The sequence below is a fragment of the Streptopelia decaocto genome (genome assembly GCF_964273445.1).
Source record: "Streptopelia decaocto genome assembly, chromosome: 15".
Classification (NCBI taxonomy): Eukaryota; Metazoa; Chordata; class Aves; order Columbiformes; family Columbidae; genus Streptopelia; species Streptopelia decaocto.
In genome coordinates this window covers 12,245,886-12,271,835 of record NC_138670.1, presented here as the reverse complement: position 1 = coordinate 12,271,835, position 25,950 = coordinate 12,245,886, and the positions used below count along the sequence as shown (strand labels likewise).

At 51.3% G+C, this 25,950-nt stretch overlaps 2 protein-coding genes across 2 annotated transcripts in view; one reads left to right on the top strand and one right to left on the bottom strand.

Annotated features, from left to right (window-relative positions):
- Positions 1-1,275: 1,275 nt before the first annotated feature.
- TESC (tescalcin) lies at positions 1,276-8,961 on the top strand. Its single transcript, XM_082066342.1, has 8 exons — positions 1,276-1,424; positions 5,192-5,261; positions 7,090-7,170; positions 7,416-7,555; positions 7,903-7,964; positions 8,035-8,142; positions 8,567-8,614; positions 8,717-8,961. The coding sequence occupies exons 1-8, from the start codon at positions 1,367-1,369 to the stop codon at positions 8,792-8,794; spliced, it is 645 nt and encodes a 214-aa protein (XP_081922468.1). The 5' UTR covers positions 1,276-1,366; the 3' UTR covers positions 8,795-8,961.
- A 4,169-nt stretch (positions 8,962-13,130) lies between these two features.
- The window catches only part of FBXW8 (F-box and WD repeat domain containing 8), a 52,277-nt gene continuing 39,457 nt past the window's right edge, over positions 13,131-25,950 (bottom strand). The window contains exons 8-11 of the mRNA XM_082066642.1: positions 20,051-20,178; positions 16,327-16,500; positions 14,681-14,797; positions 13,131-13,982 (exon numbers count right to left, since the gene is read on the bottom strand). Of these exons, the coding sequence (XP_081922768.1) occupies positions 13,838-13,982; positions 14,681-14,797; positions 16,327-16,500; positions 20,051-20,178 (564 nt within the window). The 3' untranslated portion in view covers positions 13,131-13,837. The remainder of the gene's footprint in view (positions 13,983-14,680; positions 14,798-16,326; positions 16,501-20,050; positions 20,179-25,950) is intronic.

The following is a 25,950-nucleotide window of genomic DNA, read 5'->3' as shown; positions in this document are numbered from 1 at the left end:
GAAGAGAGGGCAGGAGCAAGTAGTAATTGTTGTCTGGTTCATTAGGGAAAGGGCGCAGGGAGGTGACACATGGGGCCAGTGGGGACACACGGGAGGGGTGCCCTGACAACCCGTAGAGCCGAGGGCATGGCGTGTGGCCTCTGTGACAAACCGTGGCAGTTTGCCACCAACCTCTACAGGAAAAGCAGATGCCCCATGCAGCAGCCAGCCCGGACTCTGGCCAGGGGCGAGCTGCATCTTCTAGGGCTTTGCTGCTGAGTGTGGGAGGGAAAAGGGAGGAAAGACCTATTTGGGTCTTCTGGTCCCTTCCAGACCATGTTCAGGTTCGCTCTGGGTTGTGCAGGGTATTGTCCTGCCTGGTGTTGAACATCTCCAAGGGATGTCACAGCCTGGCTGTGGCTCTTCCCCACTGTGACGACACGGGGACTGGCTGCGTTGGTGTCACCCCTCTTTCCTACCCATCTCCTTTGGCTGGGGACACCTGGGCTGGGTGAAAAGATACAGAAGATTAATTGTCTCCCCAGGTCCTGGCCCAGGGTGACAGCTGAGGCTGCAGCATGGGGACATCTCTCCTTTATCCTTTTTTTAAAAACATGAAACAGGTGTTTTATTGGATCTGGGGCAGCTGGAGGCTGGAAATTATTTGATTCTTGTCCTGTTTGTATTTGGCTTTAAATAAAAATAAACCACCCTGACTTGCTCCCTCCTGTCCTCGCGTGCTGTGCTTCCTGAGCCGCCTCTCCCAAACTGCGGCGCTGGCTCCGGAACGTGTTTGCTCTTCCCTGCGCCCGTGGGAGGCTGACGTGTCGCTGCCAGTGCCGGAGCCCAGTCTGGCACCGAGAGACACGGTGACAGAAACACCCACCTCTGCACCGGGCCCCGCCAGACCTGCTGGGTGCTGCCTCCCCACTGTTCCTGCACCCCGGGGTGGCAGCCAGCGCCTCTGCTGGGGGTTCTTGCTTTTGAGGGGACTCTGTGTCACCCCTGGGTCTCTTCCCAGCTTCCTGGGTCCCTGTGGTCTCCAGCTGGGAGAAGCTGGAGGGCTCACATGAGAACTGGGGTTCCTGCTGCAACAGGGGAGACCCCAGCCCAGGCTGGGCAGGGAGTGGGGGGGCCGTGGGGCCACTCTGTGCCCATCTCCTAGGGACTGGTCCCAGCATGAGTGGGCCCGGCCAGGGGCTGCAAGTGCCACCAGCACATGGCGGGGGGGGCTGTTAACTCTGGAGCCTAATGATGGCGCGGCGGAGCGGGTTGCTTAGGGACCCGGAGGAGCCGCGCTGCCGCCTCCTCCCTCCCCGCCGCGCCCGCCCTTATAAGCGACAGCAGCGGCGGCGGCGGCCGGTGCAGCGGCCCGGCCCGGCCCGGCATGGGCTCCGCGCACTCCGTGCCCGCCGAGATGCGGGAGTTGGCCGACAGGACCGGCTGTGAGTATCGCCCGCCGCGGGGGCAGGAGCAGCCCGCCCCGGGGGCACCTTGGCCGGGCCCTGCCCGCTTCTCCCCCCGCGCCCGGAGCCCTCCTGCCCCACCGCCGCGCACCCCCCAGGGGACACGGGCTGGCCGGCCCTGCAGGGGACATGTCACCGGGGGGGGGGGTGTGTAGGACATGTCAGCTGCGGGGCGGGAGGGGGGGGATGCAGACATGTCACCGGGCGGGGGGGGCAGGCGTGTCACCTGGAGCTGCTGGCATGTCACCGGCGGCGGTGCGGGGGGATGCAGGCATGTCACCGGGGACGATGGGGTGGGGGGGAGATGTAGGAATGTCACCCGGAGGTGCTGGCATGTCACCAGGGCGGTGGGGGGGGGACATGCAGCCGTGTGACCCGCAGGGATGCACCCCCGGTGCCGCACACGTGTGAGCCCCAGCAGCGCTTTGCCCACCCACGCTGCCACTGCGAGAAATTGTCCCCGCGTCGCTGCTGTGCCCAGGAGCCACCGGCGATGCTGGCGGGGCCGGTGCGGGTGTAACGCCCGGCGGTGCGGGGAGAAGGGACGGGCGGGGGTTTGCAGGGGGGACGTGGCCCAGGGCTCCAAGCTGGGCTCGGTGCTGGTGGTCCTGTCCCTCCTGGGAAATGTCATCGCTCCAGGGTTCCCCAGGATGTGCCCAGCGCTGGGGCGCTCCCCCGCGACTCCCCCAGCTGGGATGGAGGGGGCAGTGGAGGCTCTTCTCCTACCCAAAGGATGTGCTGGGCTTGGGGGCGATCCAGCCCCTTCTCCCCAACCCTATGGTCACATCGCGCTTCCTCCCCTCTCGCTGCTTCTCCAGCAAGCGCTGAGCTCTGCAGCACGCGGGGTGAGCTCAGGCCTGCACGCAGGCAGAGCCGGGGAGCCCACAGTGGGAGGAGGTTGTTTTGGGGACACCCTAACCTGGGGATCCTGCCGCACCGGTGCTGCCAGGCTGCCTGTACCAGGCACCTCCCGTGCAGATTGTGCCCACGAGCCTTTCTCCAGCACCTGCCCCACACCTGAGTGCCCCAGGAATCACTCCAGATAAGGGTTTATAGAGACAACACCCAGAAAAAGTCTCACCGAAACCAGAAGTTGGGGGTGGCGGGAGTTGCAATGACCCTGTGCCAGGACCAGCAGGACTCACAGGGCTCCCACGGTGCTGTGGCTGCTGCTGGAAAAACCTGGGGAATGCAAGTTTGCCCCAGGCTTCCAACTGTGGGCATTGCGTGGAGGGCATTGCGGCCACCCTTGGGCCTTGGGAAGGGCAGGGGCAGGGCAATGGTCCCTGCAGCTCCCCAGGACGTGCCCATGGCATGTTCCTTTGCCTTCTCCCTCCCCAAAAGCAACAGGGGAGCCCATTATTGTCTGCTCAGGACCATCAGGACCAGTTCCTGTCCTTGCTGCCACATGCCCTATTACGAAGCAGCAGCAGCGGTGTCTGCCCGGAGCTGAAGTGGCTCTTCCTGGGACAATACAATCTTTTTTGCACCCAAGCCAGTCCAGTGATGCAAAGCACAGGGCAATGGGGGCTGAGCCCCCCCAGCACATCTCTTCCTGGGGAACACCCCTACAAACTGCTGCAGGCTGGGAAACAGCAAACCCAACACCCTTTGTTTTAAATGCCCTTTTTTTCCCCCTATAGCGCAGGTTACCGTGCTCAGACATGGGCCTGCAGCATCAGAGCGCTGGGGATGATGCTCAGTACCAGCAGCCTGTGCTGCCCTTGAGCCAGTCCTGCTCGCAGAAAAGCCTTTGCCCTTCGTGTAGGTGCGGCTTTGCTTCTTTTTTATTGGAAAGCAGCTGAGTGCTGCTGCCCTTGGCAGGACGGTGCCGTCCTCGGAGAGCTGCCTGTGCCGCAAAGACATGGCTTTGGGGAAACAGCGAGGAAGATCCCTCTTTTTTGCCTTGCAGCTGGATGGGGAGAGGGGCTGGACCGACCATGAGCATCCAGCCACTGACCCCACATTTTTGTCATGTCAGCGCCCAGGAAATATTTTTCCAAGAGATCAAAGATTTTTGGTGTGTGACCAAGTCCCAGCTGATGCTGAAGGCTCGGTGGCCCAGCTGCTCCCATGGTGACGGCCATGTTGTCACGGGAAAAAGCGAAAGGTCACTTCTCTGTGGCCAAAATTGGAAAGCAAAGACCAGAGAAAGTTTGTGTGTGTGTGTGTGAACAGCAGCAGAGCACCAGGCAGAGAGGCGCTAGGGAAAAAACATCAAATGGGTGAATTAGTGGTGTCTGTGCAGCCTGAGGGCCCAGTGGGTTCAGAGGGGGGACCCCCAAAGTTGGTCCAGGGGGTTCAAATGGCCTCATCCTGCAAAGGGACCAGAGATCTGGGCAGACACTGAGCCCCAGCAGCACAGATGGGTTTCCCAGTCCATTAACAGAGGGCTCTAACGGCTCAGCCTCGCTGATCGATACCGTTTCTATTTCAAGGCTGCGAAACAGCAGAGAGAAACGGAGCAGAGGACATTATTTAAACATAATAAAAGAGAGAGAGGGAGCCAGCCAGCGAGCACGCTAGCTCAGCATTGACCTGTTGTCTTTCAGCTGCAGTGGTTAACCGTTTGCAACCCCTCAATTACACTTTAACGTGATTTTATCCTTCTCCGCATCGCCGGGAAAGGCTGATGACCTGGTTGGAGCCGCCTTGAGCGCGGGGTCCAGGTGGTGCCCAGACAGACGCCGCCATCCCATGTGAACAGCACTGAAAGCCGCTTCCCTGGCTCCTGGGAATTGCTACTGTCAATATTTGTACAAGAGAGTCAGGCTCTGCAAGTCTCCCGGGGTTTGTAGAGCTTGGTTACAGCCTGTAGAGAGTAGCTGGGAAAAAATCAACTAGCCTGTGGCATGGGATGAAAGAGGTGAAGAGATGCTGCTGAGCCTCACGCTGTACCCTCAGCATTTTGGGGGCTCAAAGCAAAGCTGACAGGCTCTGCCTCCAGCCCAGAGCCCAGGCTGATGGTCCCAGGCTCCCACGTCCCGGCTTTGCTCAAGCAGCAGCTGTTTCAAAACCCGGCTTTGCTCTTTGGGTGCCGCTGCATCTCCTGCATGTTCAGCCTTTCCTCGGCCCTGGCAAGACACTGCGGGTTGTCCTCAGCTCTGGGCTTTTCTTTTTATCTGTTTAGCTTTATTTTCTGTCTCCCCCCTCATGGCTGTGGCCATGAGCGCATTAACTTCTCAGCAGAAAGCAGGTTGAGATGCACTCCCAGGGCACAGCTCCTGCCCAGGCTGCCAGCAAACCCCAGATTAAAGGGTCAAGCCTGTTTGCAGGGTCTGTGGATCCTAAACTGGGGGGGGGTGGGATCCCGCTGTGCCATGCTGGGCAGTGACCAGGGGGCTGGTCACAAACCAGCCCTCGCCATCACCGTGTCACCCACCTCGCAGCAAGGGACACAGAACCCAGGGACCAATGGAGCAGGATGGACCTTGCAGGGCTGCATAGCGCCAACAAAGGGAGATGGGGATGGGGACAACTGTGCCAAGAAGTGCCCAAGGCTGCCGGAGGGAATGCAGGAGCAGGAAGGCTGTCGCTGGACAGGGTGGGCTTTGGTGTCCCCATGGATTGAGTTTAGTGGCAGGTTTTGGTGCCCCCTGATCTCCTTGTGGCAGTGGGCAGGACAGGAGCCCTGCAGATGGGGTCCCCAAGGACTGTTCCCCAGGGGTATCACCCTTGTCTCCTCTCTCTTTTCCCCCTGTCACCTCTTTCCAACCACATCACCTCTCTATTTTCCCCACTGACAGTCACGTCAGAGCAGATCGAGCACCTGCACCGGCGATTCAAGCAGCTGAGCCGCGACCAGCTGACCATCCGGTATGGCGCATCCATCTCCATCTCCATCTCCATCTCCATCTCCATCTCCATCTCCATCTCCATCTCCATCTCCATCATCTCATCCCCATCTTCGTGACATTGGAACAGGCTGCCCAGGGCAATGGTGGAGTCACCATCCCTGGAGGGGTTGAAAAGGCATTTAGATGAGGTTCTCAGGGACATGGGTTAGTGCTAGAGTTGGGTTATGGTTGAACTCGATGATCCTGAGGGTCTCTTCCAACCAAAATGACTCTGTGATTCCATCCCTGTCCCGCGGGGGCTGCCCAGAGCTCCCCCAGCACCTGCGTCCCCCAGGCTGGCAAAGGTGCCAGTTTGGGGAGCCGGGTCCCCAGGGTGCACCTGGTCCTGGGTCCTTCCCACCACCCCGGCCGCGCTGAGCTGCTCTCTGCAGCCCGGCACTGCAGTTACAGTTCATAGTTTCCAGCTCAGATATCTCACCATTTTATATTGACAGAGTTTGATTAGGCTGATTAGTCTCATACCTAGTTGAATATTATAATTTCATTATAAAACCTAACCTGAAAGACTTTTAGCTTCATATGACTCCATTGTTCTTTTTCATACATGTGTATTTTCACTCCTTTTTGTGAATGCTCAGACTATAACCCTTAACAAAATAGGAATTTAGAAATACATTTTCCCGTAAAGATGTAAAATATCAAAGCTGTAAACAAATAGAGAAAAGAGATTATATGATATCTTAAATAATTTGAGTTAATACTTAAAATTTTCACTGTAAAATTTAATTGGAGAAGGACTTTTCTATGATGGCACATAGTGACAGGACAAGGGTGATGGCTTTAAACTGGAAGAGGGGAGATTTAGATTAGATGCAAGGAAGAAATTGTTGCCCTGAGGGTGGTGAGAGCCTGGCCCAGGTTGGCCAGAGAGCTGGTGGCTGAACCATCCCTGGAGACATCCCAGGCCAGGCTGGACGGGGCTCTGAGCAACCTGAGCTGGTGCAGATGTCCCTGTCATGGCAGGGGGGGCACTGGGGGAGCTGGGAAGGGCCCTCAAACCCAAACTATTCTAGGATTGCAAATAATAGGAGGAAAAATGAGCGGCAAAGATGTAGCCTGAGAGCAGTGTTGCTCTTGCCGAATATCTTGTTTTTCTCCAGCCTTAAAATCAGTTTTGGGGAGGGAAGTGAGACGTTCCTGCTGCACTTGCCCTTTTCCCCATCCTCAGTGTCTTTGCAGGTTCACCAAAGCTGCGCTCAGGAAAGCTCCGGCACACCCGACCGGCGGCACCAGCCACGCGAGGAGCCGGGGAGCCCAGCTGCCCTCTGCGTCCGCCACAGCGGAGATTATTTCTTGGCTCATTTGCTTTGTAAAAAGTTGATGGCAAAACACCCAGCCCCGGCTTGACCGGTGCTGGTGCCGGTGCCGCACAGCCCAGCGGCAGCGAGATGCAAAGGCAGAGGGAGCCCAGGGCACGGGGGGCGGCAGAAGCTCCTTCCCCACCTCGCCCAACCCCGTGTGCCTGGGAAAACTGTCTGAAAACCGTGCAAAGAGCCCAAACATCAGCCCCAGGCTGCTGTGACCCAGAGCTCCCCAAAGACCCATTTTAGTGGAGACAAAAATCCCTTGTAGCTCCACCAAGCACAGACTGATGCAGTAGCACAGCTTGATTTCACTCTGAATTGAGGCAAAAAGGGGTTTTTCATGCAAAACCTCCTTTTTTTTACCCAGCATTCCTTTGAAAGAATGGGGTCAGGGCTTCTGCTCCAGCCCTTCAGTGGCTGTCACAGCATCTCCCTCCTCTGCGGCTCCCTTTACATTTTGGGCTGTCTGTGTTTCCTTTGCAGCAAGGAGAATTTCGACAGCATCCCTGACCTGGAGTTCAACCCGATTAGGGCCAAAATCGTTCATGCCTTTTTCGACAAGCGGTAAGAACATCCACGGTGCTGCCGGGAGGGTCAGGGGTAATTGGTTTATCCTGCAGAAGCAGGAGGGCAAAGATCTTCTCCTTGAAGGCTGGGAGGGAGCCAGGGTAAAAATTACAGACATTAAAGCTAAGTCTTAGGGAAAAAACAGTCCTAAAGTTTTGCCAAGGGACACGCTGGGCTCTGCGGGAGGTGGGGGTGGCTGGGGGGTGTCAGTTCTCTGTCACCAGCGGCTCCGCTCTCGGCAGGAACCTGCGGCCAGAGTCAGATGGGCTGGCGGATGAGATAAACTTCGAAGACTTCCTGACCATCATGTCCTACTTCAGACCCATCGAGATGAACATGGACGAGGAGCAGCTCGATCGCTTCCGCAAAGAGAAACTCAAATGTGAGGCTTATGCAAAGCCCGGGGCTGGGGGTCAGAGGGTTGATAGGCCAAGGGGTGATGGTTTTAAACTAAAGGAGGGAGATTCAGGCTGGACATGAGGAAGAAATTGTTGCCCTGAGGGTGGTGAGAGCCTGGCCCAGGTTGGCCAGAGAGGTGGTGGCTGAACCATCCCTGGAGACATCCCAGGCCAGGCTGGACGGGGCTCTGAGCAACCTGAGCTGGTGCAGATGTCCCTGTCATGGCAGGGGGGGCACTGGGGGAGCTGGGAAGGTCCCTTCAACCCAATCTATTCTATGATTCAGTGATGGGACAGGGCTCCCCTGACCCTGCCGTGTTCCTCTCCCCAGTCCTCTTCCACATGTACGACTCAGACCACGACGGGAAGATCACGCTGCAGGAGTACAGAAATGTAACGTATGGTCCCTCCTGCCCCAGCACCACCGAATTCCCGGCCCTCAGCTTGACCTGCTGCCTTGTAGGTGGTGGAGGAGCTGCTGTCGGGGAACCCCCACCTGGAGAAGGAGTCGGCGCGGTCCATCGCTGACGGGGCCATGATGGAGGCGGCCAGCATCTGTGTGGGACAAATGGTGGGAGCCGGTTCCTTGCTCTACCATGGCACAGAGATACACAGATGGTATCAAGACAGGGCTGGAAGGTGTCTGCCCTGCCCGAGGCATCTTCCCTGTCCCCAAGCTGCTTTGGTTACCGATTATTTTTTTCACAGGCAGAAGCTTTCAGGGTTTTTTGGGGCGTTGTTTTCCATTATAAGAGTCAAGGAGGATAAGCAAGCAGCACCCCATAAAGCACCATCCTCAGTACTTGGGGCTTTAGTGCTTATGAAAAACGCAGCTCCTTGCAGCCATGGTGGCTCTGGGAACCAATTCTGGGCTGGCCATGGGGCACAGCGCCCATGGGAGACGTGTCCCACAGCCCCAGGGGACCCAGCCTTGTGACACAGTGTCCCAAGACCCCTGAGGGCAGCTGTCACCTTCTCTCTCTTGCTGTGCACAGGGGCCGGACCAGGTGTACGAGGGCATCACCTTTGAAGACTTCCTTAAGGTTGGTGGCATCTCCGCTCGTGTCCCCAGGAGGAGGGCACCGGGTGGCCGCAGGGACCACGGCATTCGGCTGCCGGCCCTGCTCAGCCCCTTCCCCTTGCAGATGTGGCAGGGGATCGACATCGAAACCAAGATGCACGTTCGCTTCCTCAACATGGAGACCATCGCGCACTGCTACTGAGCTCCAGCCACCTCCGGGGAGCCAGAGGAGGAGGAGGAGCAGGTGGGGGAGGAAGAGGACTCTGCCGCAGCTCCATGTTCCTGGCACCAAGCGCTTTGTGCCTGTCCCGTGGTAGGGCTGCCTTCTGCTCTCTAGAAACATAAGAGGCTTTTATCTGTAATAAAAGGTATTTCTCTTTTTACTCCTTGCTGAGAAATACTCCGTCCGCCCATCACCCAAAGCCTGGTGAGGTCTTTCCCTGTGCAGAAAACCTCCACAATCCTCACGTCCACTTAAATCTGAATTTTTAGCCTCTGCCATGGGGAAAGGGCTGCCCGACTTGTGCGGGGAGCCCCCCGATGCCGTGCCATGGGGACCGTGTGCAGGCAGCGATGGGGATGCTGAGGGGTGAAGGCAGCAACATCCGCACCTGGACGGCCAGTCGCATCCCATGAGATACACAAGCTGGTGAAGGTGGTAGCAGCATGAGGAAAAACCTCGATTTAAACCCAAACCAGGCACCTGAGCTGTGTCTGCCGGGCACGGGGAGCGGTGGGGACTGTGCTGGGGATGGGGGTTCACATCCAGCCCCACCACGGGGCTGGGGCACAGGCAGCGGGGATGCGGGGACATGGGGACGTGGGCTCCCGGCAGCCGGGTGCCTCCCGCCCCCACGTGTTCCTGCTAGAACAAGGCACCGGAGATAAGGGTTTGTTTACTGGTATTAATAACTGGATGGCTCGAGGCGGATTTCTGTCTCTAAGGCAGCCTGAGCTGGGAAGGGAAGTGGGGGGAGAAAAAAAGGGCAATGGCTATTTTTAGAAAAGCTGGAAAGATTTGTTTGTTTTATCAAAAAATAGGTTCTCCCGGTAATATGTATGCTCAGTGGCAAAATAGCCCCCACCACAGCAAGCAGCCACAAGCGAAGCCTGCGGTGAGCGATGCACAGCCCTGTGCCACCCCTTCTGTCCCCCCATGGGCAGTGAGTGCCCAGCATGGACAGTTTCTCTCTCTGCTCCGTGTTAACGGTGGTTTCTGCACTGCCCAGGCAGCCCCGCACTGAGCATGGAAATAGGGACCTACCCTCACGGGCTTTTGCAGCTTTGCCCCCCCGCAAAGCCCCGCTCTCTGCTCAGAGCTGCTGACCCACAGCCCCTGCACTGGGGGCTGATCGGGGACAGCAGCGGGACAGCAGCCACACTGAGCTGCCAGGACACCCTGCAACCAGCCCTGGCCTGCTCGGTGGCACCAGGGACCGGCTGGGGCTGGTCCAGCTTTGGAGGAACCCGTGGGAATGGAGGCAGTCCCATCTTGCAGTCCCACACGTGGGATGTCACCGTGGCAAGGCTGGGACAGCGCTGCTGGCACCGGTGGCCTTGGCTGAGCAGTTGTGGTGCTCAGCCTGGGCTGGGTGGCAGAGCCAGGGTTGGTGCCAGGGCTGCAGGCAGGGCTGGGGGGGAAAGTGGTGGTGGAGCTCCCAGCGATTCCCACGCAGCCTGTCACACAATCCCAGTCTGGTTGGGTTGCAGGAGCTCTGTAGATCCCCAGCCCAGCCCTGCTCACGCAGGGTCACAGAGCAGATCACACAGGTGGGTCCAGGCGGTTTGAATGTCTCACAGAAGGAGACTCCACACCCGCTCTGGGCAGCCTGGGCCAGGCTCTGACACCCTCACCCCCAACAAGTTTCTTCTCATATTCAAGTGGAACCTCCTGTGTTCCAGTTTGCACCCATTGCCCCTTGTCCTGTCACTGGTTGTCACCCAGAAGAGCCTGGCTCCATCCTCCTGACACTCCCCCTTTCCATCTTGATCCCCAGGAATGAGTCCCCCCTCAGTCTCCTCTTGTCCAGCTCCAGAGCCCCAGCTCCCTCAGCCTTTCCTCACACGGGAGATGCTCCACTCCCTCCAGCATCTTGGTGGCTGCGCTGGACTCTCTCCAGCAGTTCCCTGTCCTGCTGGAACTGAGGGGCCACAACTGGACACAATATTCCAGGTGTGGTCTCCCCAGGGCAGAGCAGAGGGGCAGGAGAACCTCTCTGACCTACTGACCACCCCCCTTCTCTTACACCCCTCTTAGTCCGGTTCTGCTCTTGCTCCTCTGGCCACCTCCATCTCCTGGGCTCATACCCAGCTGTGCTGTGTCAGCACCAACCTGTGCAGGGGAGTCCCTGCCCAATCCCCAAGCTGAGACCCCCCCAGCCCCTCACTGCACCGAAGCAGCAGCTGTTCCTCCTCCCAGCTCTCCTCAGCACTGGGAGAGGGGCAGCAGCCCACGAAACACTGGAATTGCTCTTCCCCCACTGCCAAGGTGGCCAAGGACACAAAATAGACACAAAAAGCCCTTTCTTGCGGCCTTTGCTGGTGGCTTGGACCCCACACATGTGGAGGGACAGCTCTTCACCACCCATCGGTTTTCACTGAAGTCAGAGCTCCAGAGCTTGGTAACAGCTTCACCCTTTGATCATCTATTCTCTTTGGAGAACAGTAAGGAAGATGCTTATATCCAGGGATCCTTCTCATGAAGACAACAGCCATCTCCTTTGTGCTAAGGATCACTGTCATCAAGAGCAGAAGCCAGGAGTTGTTCTTGAGGCTCTTTACCCCAAACTTCTACCTCCTTTGCTGCTATTTGATTTTTAGGTGTCCCCAGCTACCCAGCCCCCCTGATGGTCACCTGGCGGATGGCACCATGGTCCCAATATGGGACCGTCACCCCCAATCCAACCTCTGCCTGGGGACACAACAGGCTCTCCTGAGACAGGAGTCGAGCTTCACCCCCACCTGCTGCAAACTGGTGGCACTAACACGTCCTAGGGAGCCCCCAGATGGGAAATCGGAAGGTGGCATCTATCTCTGACAAAGACTTAATGCTGACTCCATTCTTGCTCTTGAAGAGGCTCCATTTACATGTCAGCGAACCCTGGCAAGGACGTGAACAGCCACGATTGCGTTTGCTACACTCCAGCACCCACTTCAGCGCCGTATTAATGACTACCCAGTGAAGTAGGACAACATCCCGTTACAAAACAAAAATTAAACTCCAACATGGATGCTCTCCAGCAGCCTGAGTGCCCTCATTTGCATTACGAATGCGCGTTAAATACATACACAATCTTCTGCTGTGGTACAACCTTCCTAAATGAATTCTGGCAACAGGAAAAACAGACCAAAAGGACCACCCTCCGACCCCCCCGAGGAGCCGCATCCAGACCGCGAGCAACCAAACGGTGGCTGTGGGGACAATTTCTTTCTCCGCTGGAGGTGATGCCAGCTGGGATCTGGATGGGTTGATCTGCGGGCCCCAATGGGTCCATGTGAGTCTTCCCCACATAAAGAAGTGAACATCTCTATAAATGTGGGTGCTGCAAAACACCGTTTTCTGGCAGCTCAGTGACCCTCAGTGTGAGGAAATGACCCGGGGGCAGCACAGGGGAATGGCAGAGGTGGGCACAAGACAAACTGATCTGCTACTTGCTGCAAGGAGATGAAGAAAGAACAAAGCTGCCCCGAGATACTGGGGTGAGACGGGGAGAGTGACAGGTGGAACGAGCCAAGGGTGTTATTGAGACAGAGCTGCAGGTCAGAGCACAGAGAACTGTGACAGAAGCCACAGGGCTGGAGCAACCCACAAAATCATTTGTGCTACAGAAACTATTATTTATTTGACAGTTTTCAGCTGAGCTGTTGTCCATACTGCATATCCATGACACTTCTCACTCTTCCAGGAATGGAGGGAGGGAGCTGGCTTCTCAGGAGGCCAGAGAAAGAAAGAAAAGACAACCAAAGCTTTATAAAAAGATACAATTTATTGGTCAGACAGATCTTTGCCCCTTGAACTTCTTGTTCAAGGTGAAAGATGCCGAGAAGTCCAGAGCCAAAGCCAACGAAGAGCTGTGAAACGTGTCTCCCCGGGCAGGAGGGCAGCACGAAGCTCTCCTGCTCCGCACTGCACTCCTCAATTGATTCCATTAAGCCAGCAAAAAGGTGTTAAGTTAAAACTTAACCTCAATTTAAACTTGATTTATGTGGCTTTGGTTTGCACCAGTAAGTTTACAAGGGCAAAGCACAAGAGTTTTAAACCAGTAAAACGTACCTGTGCAGGACTCGAGCTCTTGTTCGCCAAACTGGCTCTATCTTGGTCAGTGCAACCTGGGTTTCGTTTTCTGCTTCATGACACCTATATGATAAATTCCCAGCTCCAAAATGAGGACAGAGTCAGAAACTCAAGTCCCAGCCACCTGGTGCTGTGAAAGGGCACGATCCAGCAAAAACACACCTGACAACTAACCTGAGACAGTGCACAGGGGCTAGTTCAGCCTATAAGACCTATGGACAAAAAAGTCACAAACACACACACGTACAATTAGAAAACATTTAATCTGGAATTTTAGAGATTTACAAAAATAATTTAATTTAAAATCATTTTGATCCATGTGGCCTGCTGAGCTCCCACGTGCCCAGCCTGGCCGAGGCCAAGCTTCCCTCTCTCCATCACCCTCTCCTCTCCCAGCCCTCTTGGTCCTGTTCCCAGACACATCCTGATCCAAGGAAAAGAATGAGCAGCTCATTAGAAGGAAAGAAGTTTCAAACATGTGGCTCAGCAAGATGCTGTTTCCAAGTCCTGGGTGGTTTTTTCCCCTCTCAGAACAGGCATGAGCTCCTCAACGTGCTCCCATCGCTTCAGCGTTTTGCCACTCAGGGCTCTCGCTTCCCAATTGTGTCCTTGGCCAAGATGGGACCAGCAGCGTTTGTCCCACGAGCAGCAGGAAGAACGTTTTCATTGACGCTGAAACGTACTGTTCCCCTTCTCTCTTCAGCCTCTCCGTTCCACCACAGCGGACTTCTGAACATTTGCGCAGCAACTTATTTCAGCGCTGTGCCCGAGGGCAGCCATCCTCTCCGTTCTGCTTCACGTCCCCACGTTTTCGGCCAACACTCAGCCCATTTGACGTGCCTGCAGCTAACGCCACCTCTTCAGCGCTTGTCCCTTGCGGAACTTCTTGTGGCCGCTGGTCAGGTACTTGGCAGAGGGGCTGGACCACAGGAGCCAAGCGAAGCGGGTTCCCTAAATGTTATCGTAGGGAACGGCGAGGCCAACGTTGTAGTTGTAACCAGTCACTTCATCGTAGGACGAGCGGCAAATCGGAATGACGCTTTCCACAGCCAGCTGGTCCACCGAGAAGTCATAGGCGTAAATGATCCCTCGGTGCCTGTACGAAACACAACCAGGGCACAACATTTTACCTTAATTATATATTTCGACGGGGGACACTAACAAAGTTAGAGATTGCCATAAAGGATCAAAATTCGACGCTTCAGAAGCTGAATATAAAAACCCTTCTGCGCTAGGGCTGTCTGTGCAGTTTGAACAGGAAAAGCTCCCTCCTGCCTCCTTCCAGGGATCCCATCGGGCCCTGGAAATGAAAGCAACAGCGAATCATTCACTTCAGCGCTGCCGAGATGTGACTGTCATCAGCCGAGACATCTCTAGTGTATTCAGGAAGGGGAAGATACGTATATTGTAGTCTGATAGTTCAATTAGAGATGCTAACAGCCATCTGAGATGCAAATACCACAACTTGGAGTTTAAACACCAGTGGTTTTCCTTTAGGAGGAGATATCACTACTAATAATTAAAGCAAGGAAAGGGCTGTGTTCCCTCTCTGGCTTCAGTGCCCTTTATATCACCATGCTGAAAAAGAAATGATTTTTTTGGTGCTCAGAAGAAAATCAAGAGCCAATCCACTGATGGTTTTGAAAGCCTTTTGTTTAACCTTTTTTTATCTTTTAGATGCTATACCTTCTCTATTACTGCTCTGGATCATGACTCAGGTGTCATTTAAAAATATACAACAGAGCAGATCTTCGCAGCGCCAACAATCCTGCCCTTTGGCGCGGGTTTACTCACTTGCGGTGCGCGGTAAGGTCGTCGTCCGTGATGCTGCCGCCCCGGGGGCTTTTCTCATCAGGGATGTTTGCGGTGATGAGGCTGTGAGAATTAAACCAGACATGGCGGACTGGATGCCTGAAAAATAACCCACAGCACTGGGTGAGATGCCACCTGCGTTAGACTCCTACAAGGCAGGTGCAGGAAAGGAATAGCTCTGGATTAAAGAAGAAATAATATAAATCAACGGCCTCTCTATGGTCAGAGACTGAGAATATGCACCTTCGGCTCTTCCCCTGTCTGGAGCAGATATCTGGAGCTTTTATCCCCATCTAGTGGGCTCTTACCAGAACACACGGGGACGCCAGAAAATTGGCAGCACATGAGCTGTAAGAGATGCAGGTCTGTTCTTCTTTTCTTTTCCTCTCACTGGTAAATCAACTAACGCTGAACCATATTAACAGGATTTACTGTTCAAGTAGCAGTAACTTATCTTCTCAGATTACGACAGCTCATCTCCTTGACCCTAACGTGTCTCCTGTCACCTCCCTTGGCTTCTGCCCTTGCTTTCCATCCACAACACGGGGCTGTGGGCACAGATAACACCACACACACCTTATCTCTGGAGGCCTTTTTGATTGAAGTGATCCCTCCTGATTCCTGTATAGATTAAACAGTATTTTAAATGCTTAATCTAATGATTTCACTTTTAGTACACCCCCAAAGCTCAGCAGACCTGCTCTCCTCCTTGGCACGCTCATTAGTGCTGCTCCAGGAGGTAATCAATGCAATATTGTCCTTAATGCATCAGCTGCATCACAACAGGCTTTATAATTCACAGGGTCAAAAGAGAAGGAGATACCTGCTATTAATCAATGCCAAATCCAACTTGAACTTCTCTGACTGTAAATGCCTCATCTTTGGGGAAAATGCATTAAGAAAAAAAATCAGGATTTATCTCAGCATTTTATTAAGTACCACTCAGACTTACAAGGGGCTAAATCCTTCATTTATTCAAAGCTGACTCCCTGGGAATTTTCCCTTGAAATAATAATTTGGCTGTAGCAACCAACAGTTCTCTGCAACTCCAGGATACTGATCGCTGTTTGTACTTTCGATGCTGTACTGCTCGTGCTTTCGGAACAAACTGGTATTTCAATACTTCAGTGAGCATCAGTACCAGCCCGGCTTTGCCCGTCACTGCGCAGGGAACGCGGGTACGAGCTGAACAGCAACGCAGGTATCGTGTGAGGATACAGCAGACGGAGAGAACCAGAACCAGCTGCTCCGAAGACAGCAGCCAGTAGTGTGGCATTTAAAATCCAAGGTTTGATAAAGCAAATACTGGTTGGGGATGGGCCAGGGAGAAGATACTAATGGAAAACCCAGGGAAAAGCATTTCCACGCTCCCTTAGGCCAACTGAAGCGCTATTTTAAGTAATGAGTAAAAAGCTACGGCAGCCAAAGGGCACACGAAGAACCAGGCGCAGGACTCCAGGTGGGGAGACAATCTGTTCCCAAATCACAGGAAAACAAACAGAACTCTCAGAAGCTTTAGCCATGGGCACATTCTCATTTTGGTGGTGGATCATCCCATTCCCGTGTCCCTCCAGTTGGCCAGACCCAATCAACACCTTTGCAATAAGACCCCAAAAGGATTAAATTACCTGGCGTGCATTTCCCAGAGCTTGGTGCCCATGCGCTGGTCCCAGACGCACACCAAGCCCTCTTCTCCTCCGCTGACGATCTTCCAGTCGTCCATCTGCACCGCGGACACTCCTAACTGGTGGGCATAGACGGAGCACAAGGACTCGCCGCTGCGGAGATCGAACACCCTGACCCTAAGGGAAAGACAACGAGGAACAGATAAAAGCAGCTGTGGATCTACAGGCTGGGGGCACCAAGAGCATCAATACTTGTGGGGTTATGACAATGCAGGATACCAGGAGTCCCACGGCCACCACCAGGACAGAAATCCAACAGGGTTGACGCTGTTTCACCACCAAGTATTCACACTGATGTCTATGATGGAAGATCTTTTGAGGCAGAGTTTTCACACCATACAGGACGTCTCTGTCTCTTTATTAAGTCCAAGGTGATAGAAACTGCAAGTGAAATTTGGAGACAGCTCTTCTCTCTCTGCCTCCCCAAGCATCAGCGGTGCTGAGAGGTATAAAGGACAGTGTTTTGGGGCCACCGCTAACTCGTCCTACCCCTGGATACTGGACTCATGGCCACTATGGCCTAGGGGTAATAACACTGAGGATCAAGGAAAGAATTACTATTACAAAGATTGATGAGGAGACTAAATGTGAGCAATTCAAGAGACAAGTCTAGGAAATCACAGGTTTATATGCTTGAGTTATTCACCAATATTGAAACAAATCTATCCACAAGCACCCAGCAACCAGTGTCTCTTCTGAAAAGACTTCGAAAACACGACCAGTGACTGTGGGCAGCTTTTAGGTATGTCAGATGTTCCAGAGATCATCGATCGCTCAGTCAAGGCATTTTGAAGAGAAATGGATCAAAAACCAGGCTATGTTTAATGAAGCAGAACTGTAGAAAAGGAGCTTAGATTTCAACCACTGCACCAAGCCCACAGAAACAGCTAAAGCTGATGGTGTTAAGTTTTAAATCCAGTACATATCACAAAGGAGTATGGGTTTTGATCCTTTTATGTCAAGGTGAAGCAAAGTACATGAGTGAATTACAGAATAATGCAGCGAGTGAAAACAAAAGTAAAGGGAAAATACTGATCTCAGATTTGAAAAGAAGCCAGAGAAGTTCCTCCCAGCTGATGGCCATCAAGAATAAACCCACCAAGTACACATTAATTCCAGAAAAAGCCAAAACACACTTGTTCCAACACATTAACTGTACTTTATTCCGTACCCCTGCCATGATCCTAACAGTGCTGCGGGTCTCTCCTTTTCCGTTCTCACATGGCAATTGCATCATATGATTTTACAAATAACACACTGAAATAAAAGGCAGCAAAACAGTCCAAAACTCCAGCACGGCAACATCTGACTTGCAGAACATGCTGAAGGGAGCGAGAAGCACACGTTGTGTGGCTCTGCGGCCGCCCACTGGAAAACCCCACAACAGTTGCTGATGGCGAAAAGAACTTCTGGCTTTCTCCACCTCCAGCAGAGAGCAGCTTTGGCTCTGTGTTAGAGCTGTGCTTTGGGGAAGGATGGGGGATTTTGGAAGTGTTCACACCCAGCGCTCTCCCTGTCTTCCCGCATGTGTTCTGCACAGAAATCAAAGCCTCTGCTGTTCGCAAGCACAGTTGGAAACGAAGATCTGATCGTGTCCTGGTTATTTCATTAGCGAGGGCCCAGGTTTCAGGCAGGTGGCCATTCTGGCACACTCTGGGAAGCACTTGAGTTGTTTAGATGTGCTTTATTAAAAAAAAAAAACAAACAAAACAAAAGGAAAAGCATTTTGCAAATCTAATGGGATGCTCTAATGCGGCCCTGGCATGGCCCGAACCTCCCGCCTCAACAGCTGGGCTCAGCGGGGGCGTCGCATCCGTCCCAGCTCGAGGAGCCACGAGGAAGGTGTTCTCGTGACTGGGCTTTGCCTCTCCTGTCAGATTACCTTACAACACTCACTTGCCTTAAGGAGAGCATGAAATACATGTTTTGATCTGCATCCTTCAGCGATCACACACACTGGGTTTGCCATATGTTTGCTTTCCCAGCGCTACTCGCTGGCCTCAGGTTCCACCAAGAAACCAGGTGCTGGTGTGTGGTGCATCAGCTCACGCTCCCCGTTTCCAGATCTCCCACCAATGCAGAGCACAGCTAAGTGACCAAACCCACCAGCGATGCTTCAGGAGGATTTTCTGATGGAAAGACAGGTTTTACAGGTTCTACCCAAAATATTTTATGAGTGTTACTTCTCAAAATCATGTCGTTGAATAAAAGAATAGCATATAGTAGTATAAATGGTGAAATTGCTATATTTAACTCAAGCAATACGTCTTCCCAAGGCCCCTGTTTTGTACACTTGCTCCATAACAAGGCTACAGGTGTTCCAGCCCCATCCCACGTGTGGATGCCGTTGGTGCAGCACCACACAAGGAACTGACCTCTGAGACACCATGGTCTTGCCTTCTGATGCCAAACTTATTTGCCGGACTATTGATTTCCAGCTTCTTGCTATTTTAGTGATGGGCAACCCCTTGAACTCAGGTCTGTGCTTGAGCTGAAAACCTGAAAAGCTCTTTGGAGGGGAAAGGGCACAAACGTTTACTCTGGTATGGAGTAGATTTCAATATTACTTAAGGGTTATCAACTTTATCTCTCTCCAGTCATTGTGCAAGAGATCAAAACTGGAGGTAGTTTTACCAGGGTGCTTTGGAAAATCAATTATCTACTTTTTAGGGGAAAAAAAACTCCCAAGGATTCAACCAGACGTCTCAAACTTCAGATATTTCCTTTACCCTCTTTGCTGAGGAAGCGTGAGGTTTGCTTGCGCTACCTATTCACCGAGAAGGGAAAAAAAAAGGAGCTGTTTGACAAAATAATCATTTTTGCAAGCTGCCGCGCTGGCGGGACAGAGGTCTGGGATTTGGCAAAGGGAAATACCCGCCTCACAATCTGATCCCCACCGCCACACCAGACCAACCACCTGCAGCCCGCTGCCCAGCGGAGGGGGAAGGAACCGGGAGCCATTAGGGGCTGGCTCCTCGCCACCCCACGTCTCCTTTGGTGCACTGGATCAGAACCCGCAAACAACCAGCCAACAAAAAAAGAAGAAAAAGCTAAAAATTGGACTCAAAGGGTCTTTTTAAGCACTTTAATCCTTTCGCGCTGGCTGTTCCCAGCGCGTCCGTTCCTGGCACCAGATATTGTGCTGGGAAAATCCTACTCCCCAAGCCAAGGAGTTAAAGAGAAAGCTGCTAATCAGCTAAATAGAAGCTGGAATCTGTTCATATGAAAGTCTCTTTTTTTTGTCACCTGAGGGACATCACAGTGTTCCGAAATACACTCTTGACATCATTTGGCAGCCGGACCCATCTCATCCTACATCATTCATCCCTTAGGTTATTTTTTTAATATCAGAAAGTGAGCTTTTAAATGCCAAACTAATTTTGCGGGTGGTGGTGGGGAAGTGGAAGATATTCCAAGTGGTCTCGCTGGGCTGTACACCAACTGTGTCCACCAAATGGCTTAAAAAGAAAGTCTTCCCATGGAGCTTTCTGAAACAAAGCAAACTGGCAGCCACATCCAACTATTACCTAATAGTTTGATCCTGAAGTTCACGCAGGCTGCATTTGAAGCATTAGAGGAGAAACAAATTCAAGCAGGTCCAGATGTAGGACAGCAGGACAAGAAGGAAGCTAATTGGTGCTGGGTTACAGCTCTTGGTTGTACCTACCTTCTGTCTTTATTGCCCGAAACGAGCATGTTTGGAGGACTGTTCTGGAGGTTGACACACGTAAAGTCACCTATGGAGTTGCCCATCTTCTTCAGACACTGACTTGTTTCCAGATCGTAAAGAAGAATCTGGCAGAAAGAGAACAAACAGCAGCTAATGTAGCGTGAGCACAACCACCACGCTCTGCCGCAGCATAAAGCAGAGCACAGAGGGTTTGCAGGACTCGTTTCTCAATGTGCTAATCCACAACCAAGATACAGATGTATCCTTATTAAGAAGGGCAACAACGCCCTCAGAAATAAGGAAACCAAGTTTCGGGATGGAATCCATCCAGAAGCAGGGACGTGACGTTCCTGCCAACCAGCATCGGACAGGTACAGCTCCCAGTCAAATCTTTGAGGCTTACGTGGAAAAGCAAATAGTTCCCACATTGATTTTAATATCTAAAATAGGAAAAGCAAACAACCACGATGTGGCAGGTTTAGGCAGATGGACTGTGCGAGACAGATTCAATCAAATAAGCAAAAAAACAGCCGAGCAGAACTGACTCAGCGCTGACAGGCCCTGCTGATCGCTCCTGTGCCGATCCCGCGGCGGAAACAGATGAAGGGAAACGTTCCGTTACATCTGAAGTGGCAGCTCAGATGGGAAAGGAATAAAAACAACTCTTATTTTAAGTAACATCCAAGATGATTCGATCAGAGACTGGAAGAGAGGGACGAGTTGTTTCCGTCTGCTCGCCCTGCTCTGCTCGGTGCAGCCATCGCTTTCATCGCCTTCACTGTCCGTCCTGTGCGGCCAGATGAAATTTATCTACTCGGGCCTTTCGATTTAGGAAAGGAGGTATTTTTAGAAATAGAAAAATGTGCTGGTCAAAGCCCAGTGGAGCTCAGCACATCACCTGGTCTTACATAACTTTACAAACACTATTCAATTTCATGGTGATGCCTCTTTAATTTAAAGGAGATCTATGACCGTGAAGAGAGGAACAGTAGCTAAAACATCAGGAAAAAACCTTATGGCTTCCATGGCAACATCGGCATTGGGTTAATTTCTTAATTTCTACTGTTCTAATTATATCCCCATGCAGCTTAATAAATACGACGCTATGTGTACATATTATTTAAGCATTTGCCAGTCCAGCGACAGCGATGCTGCCTGGCCTTTTATTTACCTATCTGTGCAATTTTAATAAGCATGTGAAAGGCTGAATTAAGAGAGCAGGAGGGGATCATTTTGTGATGGGTGCCTCTAGGCAACAAAAGTGAGGCTTTAAAAACCTCTACGAATACTGCAAAGAAAGGCAGAGAATTTGCAGGTTTCCTCCACTTGCCATTTCACCCAACGAAAGAGCAGGTTTTATTGAGCCATATTATGAACTCCCCATTAGAATCAACACCTTCTCAGTTGTCTATAATATTTACAATTCCCCAACTCTTTCCCAGCCTTGTCTTTGTGACGCTATCTGCCTCAAATACCTTTAAAATATAACTTTCCATGCTTTAGACCAAAAACCCCAAAGCAATTTCACCCAAGCTCTGTAGAGCAAGGCAGACTCTACTTTTGCACAGAGACTTAAGACTTAAGCTGCTAAAAAATAAATTTAAGCTTCCACACCTTTAAAAAGTCGCTACAAACCGCATGAAAACGTTGGTCTTCAAGGTAAAGACCAATTTACAGCCTGTTCGCACTCGCGGCGCAGCTTCCAACAGCTCACGAACCAAACCCAGAGATAATGACGTTCTGGCAAAGGTACTTTGCACAGTTTTCCATGCAAAGGAAATTAATTTCTGTGCCTGGCAATTGAATTTCTCCTTGGAAAGTTCTGAACAAAAGACGAAGTCAATAAACTGCTGAATTCAACTTCGGAACAATGAAGGATCGGGTCCCAATCGGGGTTCTGAACCAGCCCTGGGGCAAGTGCTTCTTCCAACTCCCGTGGGGCTAATGCTTCAAGCGAACATCCATAAACTATTCATTTTATCTAAACGTCCAGAGCTCCCATCTATCCTATAAACATATGATACATACTTGAAAATTCAGTTATGGCCATGAAAGACTAGAATGAAAAATTGCTTCCCCTATTTTGCGGCAATAGTATTTAAAGATTCCCTTGTTTTACATATTGTCCTGTTTGCAGTCTTGATTTTAGACCTGTAGGCAGCGTCAGCTGAAAAATTATGCATTTCTCCTGCAACTGGCCACCAATTTAAAGTGTTTGTGTCTAAGAGACTCCGTAAACAATAAAAGTTCAGATACACAAAACTGGAAGAAAAGCTTTTCTCTCTTATCTTCTCCTACTCCCTTCTCACATTAGCCTTCATTTTTTTAAAGATCGTTGAGTTGGTTTTGGGTTTTAATTTTATAACGCACAGGTGTATTTCTAGCCAATTAGCCATATCGTTGCAAGAATGATTGTCTTTGCGATTCGCAGTATCCGGGTTTTACCCGTCTTTAAACTCTCCTTCTGTCTTGAGCAATTTCATGGTCTTGCAAATGAATTTCCAAACCTCATCCTGACAAACCGACAGGTAAAGAAACAGAAGGACCTCCGAATGCTTTTTTAAGGCTGAATAATAATTTCTGGAAGACAGGGGTTTTAAAAGCATTCTGATGACAATCTTGGAGTTGCTTCTGATGAGCTCTCCTATCATATCCCAAGGCAACCAGGATTTTCTTTACAAAGGCCAAGGGAAAAGAATAAAAATACCTGGTCAATAGGGACTTGAAATAAGGGCCTGTATGTGAAAGGGCAGATAAAGCGTAAGATCTTGAGGAGGTTTATAATCCTATAATGCACACTGCAAAGGGATTACCCTTTTAAAGATATTTATAATCCTATAATGGACACCCAAGACCAGTGACCTAATAGGTACAGAACTGAAGGTAAGTGAACCAAGAGCATTTGGGTGTGAAATGAAGTGCCCTGGGATGACACGCTAACGAGCATCCCTTCCCCCAAGCACTAAATACCCCGTGCAGACGTACCAGGACCTAACGCGCAAAACAAAAAGCGTTACCTATTAACATTGTTCAAACGAAAAAGTCTTAAGTTATTGGATGGGAGCCAAGCAATCTCCCAGAATGCTTAATAATTCAACAAGCCAGAAATAGCCAGAGTACCTTTACCATTATGTTTAGTTAAAGACCACAGAGATTAGAAAACACATTATCCATCTCAGAGGTGGTTCTTTCCATGTTACAAGTCCCTTAACGACCTTTACCATCTCTCCCTCTCTCTTTTAATAAGGCTGAGCAAATGGGACTTCATTTTATCCAATTGCCACAGACTAGCGGTATTAATTATTCATGCTTATACTCTCTCTTTTGTTAAGGCAGTGCATTAGACTAATTTCCCTCTTTACTGGGCAAGTTGGGCCAGTCTCAACCTGTGGCCATTGTTCTGGGCGAGATGCACTGAGAAGTTGGTGCGCTGATGAGAGCGGGCAGAGGAAAAAAGGACAAGTTAGTGTACTTGAGGAAATGGCAGAGCAGCGGGTACCAGGAACTCTCTTTAAATGCTGTCCAAGAAGACTAAATTAATTCACAAAGAATCAAAATCTCTGTGGACAGAATAGCGAAGCTGGGAACTTTGTTACATCTCGCAGCTAAGCGAGGTCAAGTGTGGGCGATGTGCTCTGGTTGAGACACTTCCAAGAAAAACCAAGGCATGGAAGGCAATGCTGTTGATGGAACTCGCCCATGCGCGTCCAAGACGCCAGCAGGTGCTTCGGGATCCTGCGTAGTCGGAGATGTCTTTTTTGGATGGGACATTAAAACAACAAATCCCCAAGCACTTGTTATCCAAGAGCCTGTGGTGCTTTCAACAAGAGCAGGGGTGTTCAACCCACCGTCCTGGCGGGAAGCCAGCGGCAACGGCTCCGTGAAACGGCCATCGCGTTTCTGCTCTTGTCACAAGTTACCGCATCGCACAGCTGGTGAAAGCTGGGCTCTCTCTCAGAACTGGGTGAAGCAGTCTGTATATATAGTGTATTTAGTTATTATTTAGATGAAGTGTTGAACGGAGCATCATAAATATCAGCGAAAAGTACACTGTAAAACCACACGCAAACCCTACATCCTTCTCCTTACTGAATGACGCACAGGATACATTCAAGAATGGCTTTCTCATAAAGAACCATCTAAGACAGAGGTTTCTAACCATCATTTTACAGAATCACAGAATGGACTGGGTTGGAAAAGCCCTCAGAGATCATCCAGTCCAACCCTTGGTCCAACTCCAGTCTGTTCACTAGATCATGGCACTAAGTGCCACGTCCAGTCTCAGGTTAAAAACCTCCAGGGCCAGTGAGTCCAGCACCTCCCTGGGCAGCCATTCCAATGCCTGACCACTCTCTCTGCACAGAATTGCTTTCTCATCTCCAGCCTCAATTTCCCCTGGCAGAGTTGAAGCCCATGGCCCTTGTCCTATTGCTGATGCCTGGGAGAAGAGCCCAATCCCCACCTGGCTGGAACTGCCCTTCAGGTAGTTCTAGAGAGTGCTGAGCTCAGCTCTAAGCCTCCTCTTCTCCAGACTGAACAAGCCCAGCTCCCTCAGCCTCTCCCCATAGGGCTTGTGTTCAAGTCCCTTCCCCAGTCTTGTTGCTCTTCTCTGGACCCGCTCCAGCACTTCAATCTCTTTCCTGACCTGAGGGCCCAGAACTGAACACAATACTCCAGGTGTGGCCTCCCCAATGCAGAGCACAGGGGAAGGATCCCTGCCCTTGTCCTGCTGACCACGCTGGTTTGGATACAGGACAGGACACCATTGGCCTTCTTGGCCACCTGGGCACACTGGTGGCTCATGCTGAGCTTCCTGTCCATTAGTCCCCCAGGTCCCTTTCTGCCCGACTGCTCTCCAGCCACTCTGCGCCAGTCTGGAGCGCTGCAGGGGGTTGTTGTGGGTGTTGTTTTAGAGACAGAGGATCAGAACAAACAAAACCAAGTTGCTCAAAGAGGCAGAGGAACAAGCAGGAAAACTGGGAACAGAATTTGCATTTATTTTCAGATTATGTTTCTCCCCCTTTCCTTCTGCCAACTAGAAGCAGCATTGCCTGAACGCACCCAAACATCGCCGACAAAAGAAAGGGTCGTGAAATTTCAAGCCCACCACGAATACAAAGCGATCTGGCTTTTGCTCAGGTCAAAACCATTCAATTCAATGTAGATACACTATTTACAAAAGCAAGAGGGTATTTCATATGCACTTGCGGCAGAAGTCATCAAATTAAGCACAGCATATGGCACACACTAGTGCAATTTTGAATTTTATTTCTAAAGGGATGTGGAAAAAGAATATTTTCCAAGTTTACAAGCCTCGGGGGCACAGTTTCCCAGTGCAAATGTATTGAATTGCCTACTGTAAATATGGCACATAACACTGCAACAACAACAACAAAATTTTACTAGTAACAAATGCAAGGTCAGCATATTGATACTTGCACACAGAGATAAGTGTTCTGGCTCCATAAATTTGAAGATGAGCTAAGATTTAAAAGGAGCAGCTGAGAGAGACAGACAGACAATCAGAGAGAGAGAAAAAGAGTAAATCAAACACAAAACAGCCAGTAAAAAAAAAAAAAACCTAGAGAAAAGCAGTTAATATACATGAATAATGGATGTTTGATTTAAAAGCAGTTTACTCCAATATGATGTAATTTTTGACAATCAGCCAGAGAGACTATTTTGCAAGTTCTTGCCAGATATAAGTCATTGTGTAAAGCTGGTAACACGACTGTTTCTCCAAGCATGTGGAAAATTGACTTTCATGCCATCCTAAAGGTGACTTGACGCTGGCAAACGAGAACTCGGATTATTTCGCAGGCATTGAGCTGCACCAAGCGGCCTCGAGCAATGCTGAAAGACCCGCTGCAAAAATAACCATATAAACAGCTCGCAGC

Coding starts and splice junctions, on each gene's coding strand:
- TESC (XM_082066342.1), top strand. CDS start 1,367: ATGGGCTCCGCGCACTCCGTGCCCGCCGAGATGCGGGAGTTGGCCGAC. Junction 1,425..5,191: donor GTTGGCCGACAGGACCGGCT/GTGAGTATCGCC, acceptor CCCCACTGACAG/TCACGTCAGAGCAGATCGAG. Junction 7,171..7,415: donor CATGCCTTTTTCGACAAGCG/GTAAGAACATCC, acceptor CGCTCTCGGCAG/GAACCTGCGGCCAGAGTCAG.